Source organism: Anomaloglossus baeobatrachus, chromosome 3, assembly GCF_048569485.1.
Source record: "Anomaloglossus baeobatrachus isolate aAnoBae1 chromosome 3, aAnoBae1.hap1, whole genome shotgun sequence".
Taxonomy (NCBI): Eukaryota; Metazoa; Chordata; class Amphibia; order Anura; family Aromobatidae; genus Anomaloglossus; species Anomaloglossus baeobatrachus.
The window spans coordinates 135,032,932-135,043,531 of NC_134355.1; the positions used below are offsets into that span (position 1 = coordinate 135,032,932).

Genomic DNA, 10,600 nt, shown 5'->3' on the forward strand with positions numbered 1-10,600 from the left:
TGATTTCCTCAGTACACAAAACATTGTTGGTTATAAATGACTTAGTGACTAAATATAGAACTGGTGGAGGAAGGTTGAACTCGATGGACCTAGGTCTTTTTTCAACCTAAGTAACTATGTAACTGTGTAATGTTAAGCTGGCATATCTTTACAATGTGCCCTATAATTGGGATATGTTTTGATCGTGTGGTCATGTACAATGTGATCTATTAATCATAACAGGATTGATCATTTGTGTGTTACGTTAATAGCCAGTTAGGAAGTCGGTTTCCATGGTAACTGCTGTGACGTCGGCGTCCCCTCAGCGGACCTCCATGGCAACATATACGCCTTGAAATGGAGCGCATGTTGTGACGCTGACGTCACATGTTTTGGAGACGCAGAGGGGCCGAATATCCCCGTGGTGACAGCGGACGCGGCGCTCGGTATGCTCGCGTGATGACCGCGTCAGGCACCACGTGACTTAAGTCAGTGGAGGTTCGGCGTGGGGTGTCACGTGATCGCTTATGGGCTGTGGCGTCTGCGTCTCCATGGAGGATCCCCATGGCAACTGGCATGCTCACACACCAATGTATTATGGGATTGATGATGTGGAAAGCCACATGACTAGACCATGAAATGAGCAAATTGATGTTCCTATGCAACACCACAACTGATTGGTTGAATCATGATGTGTATTATGTTTGGCACAAAATCATTGGTGAACAGGGGTATTTAAACTGTGGTGTCTCCCACTCCGGTCACGCTCCTTGATAAAGCAACTGAGCGAAACACGTGTCGGAGTGAGGGGTCGTGGACGGTCTGTTTTACCACCTTAATATATTGGTAAATATACCTTCTCAATATATGGTGTTTTCTGAACTTTTGTAACAATTGTAACTATGTTTTAGTGCTGTGATGCCTAATGGGGTTGCACCTAATAAGACGCTTGTCTGGGTAATTGATTAGGTATTTATATGCCATTCATTTAACTATTTATTTATTCATCCATATTCAGTTGCCCCCCAACCCCTTAGCACATCGGCACTTTAACTGCAATAACTTTTGAAGAAGTATTTTATGGTATTTCTATATATACATACAATATAGGTGGTATTCATTTATTTATTAAATTCCCATGAAATTTGTCTATATGGGACCATATTAACTAATAATAATAAATATTTGATGTTCCGTCCGTGACCCTTAATATTATACCTATCACTTAGCACTTTTCTTGCTGTTTTTCTTTGTGATTTTTTTTTTTGTTTTTAAATATTTCTTACGTTGTCACTTCTTTATTGAACATGTACACATGTTCAAGGTTGGTTGTTATAATATATATATATATATATATATATATATATATATATATGTATATATATGTATATGTATATATATATATAATATGCTCTCTCTCTCTCTCGTATTCTTTGTTATTATTATTATTATTTTTTTATATATATATATATATATATAATATTTTATATAAATATCAAAAAATAAAATAAAGTAATATCACGCAGGACAAACTATAATGGCATTTAAATCGTAACCATGTTCCACCATGTAACAAAAACATGTTGAAGATGAATGAGGCTTCATACAATTGATATTTCAATAGTTATACAATTACCGTACATCACTCAGGGTGAAAAATAGATAAATCATGCAAATAATCAACTTAATGATGAAAAAGACTTTCTTGACTCAGGATATAGTTTCAGAATTTAATGTATATTAAACCTCATTATTATTATAACCTTATCCCACTATTTCAACCAGGTCTTGAACAGTAGCCATAAGGGCTTGAGGAGTTCCTCCTGTCAGCGGAGATGTAACCCACATGGCCCACACCTTTTCAATCTTGTCTGGGCATTTCCTATTCTTATATATAGTCTTCATATGAAAACACTGTGTTTACCATTCTTCTCCACATGGAATGATTTGGTGGTTATCTATCCTCCATTGAGTAGCTATCGTTTTCCTAGCTAAGATGGAGGAATAATTAAAGTGTCACACCTGATAGTATCTGAGACTTCAAAACAACCAAGCATCAAAATGTATATTCCTAGTTTATACAGGCCGAGCCGAACAGTATAGCACTCCTCACTATACTTGTATATAAACGGAACCACATCCTCTATTTAGAGCTGTTAAATAACATTGTGAAAATATATTCTTTTCAGTCAAGGTACCGACTTTAGTGATGTGAGATAAAAGCAGAAATGCAGCTGCACATGCCATTGCATCGGAGATAGTGTCTGACTGAACGCTACAAATTTAGAAAATTATATGCTCTACTTAGATTTTGTTTTTCATGTGTTTGCCGAAACCACGTCAACATGGAGCTTATCACAGTTTACAAAAAATGAATGACTGTGTGGTGAAATGCTTTCAGTTGCAAAACCGCTCAGGTGATCAAACAGCTCTGCTGCAAGCTCTGTGGCGGTGTGGTTTCCACACACTGGCTGCAACGTGTGATCCCAGCGTTCACTAAAATAAATGTGTAAATGTGCAAGCTGGATATTGCGTGCATGCAGAGAAGTCTTAAGAATTTCATTCTGCATTCTGTTTTGAAATCTGCACATTTGCTGCTTAACGATTTCAAAACAGATGGAGAAATTGGATTGGAAACCCACTATATAGAAACCTACTTCTTTTTCTTTTTTTTAACTTTTTGCAAAGTTAAGTTACTTGGTGCCATTGCCCTTAAACTGTATGATTTGGGTCAAACCTTTTGGTTATCCTTCCACATGCTTCTCACAATAGTTGGTAGGAATTTGGGCCTTTCCACCCTTGTTGATACAGTACTCATTTCACTGTGGATAATACACCTTTGCCAGCTTCCACCAGCATTTTCACAAGGTCTTTTGCTTTTGTTGTTGGGTTGATATGCACATGTCTGACCAAGGCATGTTTATCTCTGGTGCACAGAACCCATTTCCTTCCTAAGTGGTATAATGGATGGACATTTCCATCTTGTTTGTACTTGCGAATAATTGTTTGTACAGATGAACGAGGCACCTTCAGGTATCTGGAAATTGCACCCAAGGATGAACCAGACTTGTGCAAGTACACAATTCTCTTTCTGAGATCTTGGCTGATTTCTTTTGACTTTCCCATGATGCTACACAAAGAAGCAGTGTGTTTCAGGTGTGCATTAAAATACATACACAGGAGTCTCTCTAACTCAGATGTCAATAAGCATATCAGAAGCTTCCAAAGCTATGACATCATTATATGGGCTGTCCCATATTTTTTTAAAGGCATAGTACTCTTAGTGTATGTAAACCTTTGACTTTGCAGAAAGTAGTAAAAATCCCATAAAACATTCTCTCTCCCTCCCCGTTATTCTGACATTTGGTAAGTATAAGTAATTTTGGTTCCTAATTGACCTAAAATGTGAAAGGTTTATTCTGATTTCCTGTTAGATAGTGAGAAAAAACATGCATATGTGTCTTTTTAGCTAGTGTATGTAAACTTCTGGTTTCAACACTGTGTGTGTGTGTGTGTGTGTGTGTGTGTGTTTGTTTATAGATATGTTTGTGTTTATAATATAAGCCCTTTTTTTTTGTTTTTTTTAAAAGTGTGGTGCCACTTTATAGTGGCTCAAGCAGCATGCGATCATGGGTTGCACTGAGGGTCCTGACACGAAATTGCTTTATCCACATCAACATGAAGAGATTGTTGAAGTTTAGGGGAAAAAATGGTCTCCCCACCCCCCCCCCCCCCCCACAAAAAAAAAAATATTTGCCTGATTACTGTCTTGTAATGAATTTCTGGCCCCATTCAATATGAGGTGGCGCCATTTTATAAACAGACAGGTCTTTCAATCATGATCATTCCTTATTGTTGTCATTTGTCACATTTTCACGTTAAAATTTTACACATCTAATGTGGCCAGACTAGACCCATTGCAGCAAGTCATAGAGCACTAGAGCAAATCCTCATACTAAATTAAAAAAAATTGCCGCCATATATTTTTTTTTTTTTTTTAAATAATTTAGTTATTGTGCAAATGCCTAATCTTTATTTTGTTTTTCCTTTTCTTTCAACAGATACTTTAAATCCTTACACAATGAAAATGTCTTTCTCAGCCGCCAACCACCTGTGAAGCTTGTATCTCAAGGGGAGATTGTTCGCCTGTTCATAATTTTTTTTTTTTTTGTACTCTGATTTTCAATGACTTGTGATGGTTGAAAAATTCTGGGTGTTTTAAACAGCACTATATGTTTTATTATGATATTTTTTTGAAGCATATTTTAGTGTTTGAATATTATGGACAAATTCAGTCTGTAATAATAAATAAGAAATAAAATATCCTGGCTGGCATTGTGGGGTTTGGACATGTTCCTGTTGGCAAAGTGGAAGGAATAAGTTACCACGTGGTTGTTGCTATAATGGAGCACCAAATGTGTTGTGAATTAGTAATACGAGTACACATGTGGCTCCAAGGGAGGAATGCTGCTGTCTTACATAGTCATGTCTGTATGGAAGCCAAATTTTGGATGGGATTACAGAGGAAAATAATTAATACAGAGAACAGTCGGTGACATATACGAAGCAAAATTCTATTGCAAATTGTACAGGAAAAAAATGTCATGAGGTGCATCAATGTAAGGGAAGAGAAATGTCTACCATGTCTAGAGATTTCATATTTAGCATACTTTATTGTATCCCCTGATGTATTGCCCCATATAGGCTGCTATATGTATTTGTACATAATGAAAAGTTTCTCTAAACTACAGCCACAATCTTTGTATTTACAATGGTTGTTCTAGACTGTTTTTGTCCCACCAGGTTGCTACTGTGTTTTTATATTAAAAAACAAAAACTGGGCTATACTTGCCTTTCCTGGGTCCACTGACTGCTGCTCTGATATTTGAGTCTTTTAACAAAAAAAACAGCAAGTTTTCTTTGTCGCTCCATTCGGAGACCCAGACAATTGGGGTGTATAGCTTCTGCCTCCGGAGGCCACACAAAGTATTACACTTTAAAAAGTGTAACCCCTCCCCTCTGCCTATACACCCTCCCGTGGACCACGGGCTCCTCAGTGTTTTATGCTTTGTGTGGAAGGAGGCACACATCCACTCATGCATTCTCATAACTTAGTTGTCGGTTGGAAGAAAAGAGGACCCCCACGGGGTCCCCGGCATGCTCCCTTCTCACCCCACTATGTCGGCGGTGTTGTTAAGGTTGAGGTACCCATTGCGGGTACAAAGGCTGGAGCCACATGCCGCTTTCCTTCACCATCCCTTATGCGGCTCTGGGAGAAGTGGGATCCTGAGCGGTCATCCATTTACTGGGACCGTGCTCCATCCGCAGCCCCTGGTGGAACCTGCCGGACCGGAGCCTCTTCCACCCCAGGGACCGGGCCCTGCTACTTAAAGGTACTCTGTGTCCCCATTGGGGACTGTACAGGGAGCGCACCTTCTTCCCGGAAGCCGCGGTAGTTGTAAAACTGAGGAGGCAGGTGGACTTCCGCGCCGACCGGGCCTGCTGGTCGGGCGCGGCCTCAAATTTAGTCCCCGGCTTCACCGCGGCCTAGTCGCGAAAATCCGGCCCCCGGGCCTGCCTGTCAGGGGTAAGGGCGGGATTACCGACATGACGTCGGATGTGAGGGCTGGAACATCCTGCATGTCTTCCTCCCCCCTCACTGACCACTGTGGGGAACCCAGACTCCCGCTCTTTGCTGGCGCCGCCCTCGGCCCCACTCCTCCCCTGAGAGCTCCGGCAGCCATTTTCTGGCATTCTGCCGGTGGGTGCTTCTCAGGGGAGCTCAGGGTGAACACAGCACCCGCTGCTGGTCCCCCTAGGGTGCCGGATACATATGTATATATTATATATATTTCTGTTCGGACAGACTGTATACCCTTTGTTCACATTTACCTTCAGTGGTCACTCTCCTGGGAGACAACAGGCACAGGTTTTTCTCGCGGTCTGTACCTCTTGTGGGGTTATGTTACCCGCGGGATCCACCTACCCTCACTGTGAGCAATGCTCGACTCCTGCCTAGCTTGCTCAGCCGGAGCCTCGGGCACTGGTGGGCCCCTCGGCTCATGTAGACCCCCCTGCTCCCCCTGAGCAGGCTGCAGGGACAGAGTCACCGGTGTTGGCCCTCAGTCATTTTCATATGATCAAATGGTCTTCTAAGCTCCTTGAGGCATTGCAGTCCAGACTGGACCTTTCACAGGCCCTGGCCCTGTTAGCTTGTCTCATCCAGGCCCCGCTTGGTTAGCGCAGCAGCGCGCTCCCAGGTTGAGCCCTAGGTCTCAGGCGGAGATCTCCTGCCCGGACCGCAGTCCAAGACCGGCTACACGGTCTCGCTGGGACTCTTCCCCGACTTCCTCACGCTGCTAGGGATCCCAGCTTGAGGACTCTCAGGAAGACGAGGCGGACGGGGGAGCTCAGGGCTCTGGCCCTGACTTCAACCTTAACCTTTATACTCCTGAGGGGGACGCCTTAGTAAAGGATCTTATCTCGTCCATCATCCAGGTGCTGGTTCGCTCTCCTCCGCCTCCTCCTGTAGAGGTGTCGGCTTCTCAGCAGGAGAAACTCCAGTTTCGGTTCCCCAAACGTACACGCAATACGTTTTTTGATCACTCTAACTTCAGGGATGCTGTCCAGAAACCCAGAGCGGTCCCGGACAAGCGTTGGGTTAAACGTCACACTGACACGCGTTACCCCTTTCCATATGAAGTCGTTAAGAGTTGGGCTCATTCTCCCAAGATGGATCCTCCAGTCTCCAAATTGGCTGCTAGGTCCGTTGTGTCTGTTGCAAATGGCTCATCCCTGAAGGATGCCACTAACAGACAGATAGAGCTCTTGGTGAAGTCCATCTATGAGGCCACGGGCACGTCTTTCGCCCCGGCCTTTGCAGCCGTGTGGGCTCTCCAAGCAATCTAGGCTTGTCTGAACGAGTTTAATGCTGTCACATGGAATTTTGCTCCGCATGTTCCGTCTTTGACTCTCGGGCATCAGCTTTTTCGTCCTGCGCCACGAACGCCGTCCTGGACTCCACTAGCCGCACGGCTGTAGCATATTTTAACTCCGTGGCAGTTCGCAGGGCCATGTGGCTGCGCAAAAGGGAACCAGACTCGGCTTAACTGGTTTGCCTTTTTCTGGCGACCGTTTATTTGGCGAACGATTGGATGATATTATTAAGGAATCCAAGGGAAAGGTCTCCTCCTTACCCCAGTCCAAACCTAAGAGACCTCAGCAAAGAAAAATCCAATCGAGGTTTCGGTCCTTTCGTCCCTCCGCCAAGCCGCATTCTTCTTCGTCCAACAGGCCGGAGAAAGGCCAGAGGAACTCATATGCGTGGCGGCCCACGTCACGACCCCAATAGGCCGCAGGAGGCACTGCCTCCAAAACGGCCTCCTCATGGCTCTCGGGCCTACCCTAGCCGCATCCCCGGTCGGTGGCAGGCTCTCCCGCTTCAGCGGCGCCTGGTGGCCACAAGTTCAAGACCGATGGGTGAGAGACATTCTGTCTCATGGTTACAGGATAGAGTTCAGTTCTCGTCCTGCGGCTCGTTTCTTCAGAACCTCTGGGCTCCTTCTCAGGTGGCGTGTCAACACGTCGCTCTGGCGACTCTCCAGGGACAAACAGCTTTCTCTGCAGGCGGGGGTGCAATCACTTCTTCGGAGTCAGTCACACCCCTTAAGGCGCCTCATGCACTTCCTGGGGAAGATGGTTGCAGCTATGGAGGCAGTGCCGTTCGCGAACCAAGGCGGCACTCGCAGTCGTCAAGTCTTCCAGGAAGTCCGGCGGATTCTGCAGTGGGTGGAAACCACAGGCTCCACCATCTCCGCAGTTCACATCCCGGGCGTAGAAAACTGGGAAGCAGTTTTTTTCAGTCATCAGGGCATGGACGCGGGGGAATGGTCTCTGCACCCAAAAGTGCTTCGAGAGATCCATCGCCCCTGAGGAACGCAGGACGTCGATCTCTCAAGGTCCCGGCCTTCATGGCACGGTCTCAGGATCACAGACCTCTGGCAGCGGACGCTTTAGTCCAGGATTGGTCGCAGTTTCGACTGCCTTATGTGTTTCCCCCTCTGGCGATGCTACCCAGGGTACTATGCAGCATCAGGTCCGACTGCCGTCGCGCCATTCTCGTCGCTCCAGACTGGCCGAGACGGTCGTGGTATCCGGATCTGTGGCATCTCACGGTGGGTCAACCGTGGGCACTTCCAGACCACCCAGACTTGCTGTCACAAGGCCCGTTTTTTCCATCTGAATTCTGTGGCCCTCAACTTGACTAGGTGGCCATTGGTCCCTGACTCCTAGAGTCTTCAGGGTTATCTCAGGATGTCATTGCCACCACGAGACAAGCCAGGAAGCCAACGTCCGCCAAGATCTATTACAGGTCTTGGCAAGTCTTTCTATCCTGGTGCGCTAATAACGGCTTTCCTCCATGGCCGTTTGCCTTACCCACATTCCTTTCATTCCTACAATTTGGAATGGACAAGGGTTTGTCCCTCGGCTCTCTCTCTAGGGCCAAGTATCCACGCTCTCCGTGTTTTTCTTTCAAAAGCGTCTAGCCAGGCTTCCGCAGGTCCGCACGTTCCTGCAGGGGATCTGCCACATGGTCCCACCTTACAAACGTCCGTTGGAACCCTGGGATCTTACCAGAGTCCGGACGGCTCTTCAAAAGCCGCCTTTTGAGCTGCTGCGGGATGTCTCTCTCTCCCGTCTTTCGCAGAAGGTGGCCTTCCTAGGGACAGTCACATCTCTTCAGAGAGTATCTGAGCTTGCAGCGCTGTCATGCAAGGCTCCCTTCCTGGTTTTCCACCAGGATAAGGTGGTTCTTCGTCCTGTCCCGGAATTTCTCTCTAAGGTGGTATCTCCTTTTCATCTAAATCAGGATATCTCCTTGCCTTCCTGTTGCCCTAATCCAATTCACCAGTGTGAAAAGGTTTTGCACTCTTTGGATCTAGTGAGAGCACTCCGGTTCTACGTGTCTCGCACTGCGCCCCTGCGCCGTTCAGATGCGCTTTTTGTCCTTGTCGCTGGCCAGCGTATGGACTCTCAGGCCTCCAAGTCGACCTTGGCTCGGTGGATCAAGGAACCGGTTCTCGAGGCCTACCGTTCTTCGGGCCTTTTGCTCCCTTCAGGGCTGAAAGGTCATTCTACCAGAGCTGTAGGTGCGTCCTGGGCATTGCAGCACCGGGCAACGGTTCAGCAGGTGTGTCAGGCAGCTACGTGGTCTAGTCTGCACACTTTCACGAAGCACTATCAAGTGCATACCTTTGCTTCGGCAGCGCCAGTCTAGGTAGGCGAGTCCTTCAGACGGCGGTTGTCCACCTGTAGGAGGGGGCCGTTTTCGGCTCTTCTTATTGAGGTATTCTTTTACCCACCCAGGGACTGTTCTTGGACGTCCCAATTGTCTGGGTCTCCCAATGGAGCGACAAAGAAGGGAATTTTGTTTACTTACCGTAAATTCCTTTTCTTCTAGCTCCTATTGGGAGACCCAGCACCCACCCCTGTGCCCTTTGGGCTGGTTGTTCTTTTGGGTTATGGTCTTCAGTTCTCCGAACATCCTTCGGATTGAATTTACTCTAGACCAATTTATAAGTTTCCTCCTTCCTGCTTTTGCACCAAAACTGAGGAGCCCGTGGTCCACGGGAGGGTGTATAGGCAGAGGGGAGGGGTTACACTTTTTAAAGTGTAATACTTTGTGTGGCCTCCAGAGGCAGAAGCTATACACCCCAATTGTCTGGGTCTCCCAATAGGAGCTAGAAGAAACGGAATTTACGGTAAGTAAACAAAATTCCCTTCTTTGGAGTGGCATTACTGGACCTGGGGAGGGGAATGCAGCCCTGTTTAAATTTTTTTTTTTATAAATGCAACCCTAATAAAAATGTAATTCCTGCCAACCCATTTAAATAATTACTGATGCAGCATAGATCTTTTACAGCTGATTTTAGCAATGCTTTCAGTTATTTAACCCTAGAATGCGCAACCATAGAAAACAAGTAATCTAGCAGGCCTGCGAGGCCCCAGGTATGCGTTCTAGGGTTAAAGAGGTTGTCCACTACTTTTACATTGATGGCCTATCCTTAGGATAGGTCATCGATTTCTGATCAGCCGGGGTCCGACACCCCGCACCACCACTGATCAGCTGTTTTCGGTACCGCAGCAGGCAGCCAGAAATGCTCAGTTACGGAGCTGTCCCATGTTCAGATAGTGGCCTGGCACTGCACATCCACCTCTTATTGATTTATATTGGAGGCTGCCATCAGTTGACAGGGCAGCTCCGGAACTGAGCATTTCCTATTGTCACAGAAACAGCTGATCGGCAGTGCGTCAGACCATGGGTGATCAGACATTGATGACCCATCCGAAGGATAGGCTATCAATGTAAAACTGGTGGACAACTTTTTCATTCATAATACTGCACAGACAAAGTTCACCAGATGCTATTGCTAAAGGATTGTATTTGATTGTGATCTTTATTAGATTAAAGGCTCATGTAAACAGCAGAGCAGGAGCTGTCAGATTCCATGTGTGCGAACATCATTTCCCCCAAAATCCAAGCTGGTAGAGGTGAACACACTAATGCATACAAAGACAAATGGAGAATAATATTTTTTTTATTATTTTTTTTAAGACAGAA

The 10,600-nt window shown here is 45.8% G+C and overlaps 1 protein-coding gene across 3 annotated transcripts in view; it reads left to right on the top strand.

Annotated features, from left to right (window-relative positions):
- The window catches only part of LOC142296184 (heterogeneous nuclear ribonucleoprotein L-like), a 180,344-nt gene extending 170,719 nt beyond the window's left edge, over window positions 1–9,625 (top strand). For all 3 annotated transcript variants that reach the window (XM_075339486.1, XM_075339487.1, XM_075339484.1), the window contains one exon: window positions 4,041–9,625. In XM_075339486.1, coding sequence (XP_075195601.1) covers window positions 4,041–4,096 — 56 coding nt within the window. In that variant the 3' untranslated portion in view covers window positions 4,097–9,625. The remainder of the gene's footprint in view (window positions 1–4,040) is intronic.
- Window positions 9,626–10,600: the final 975 nt, after the last annotated feature.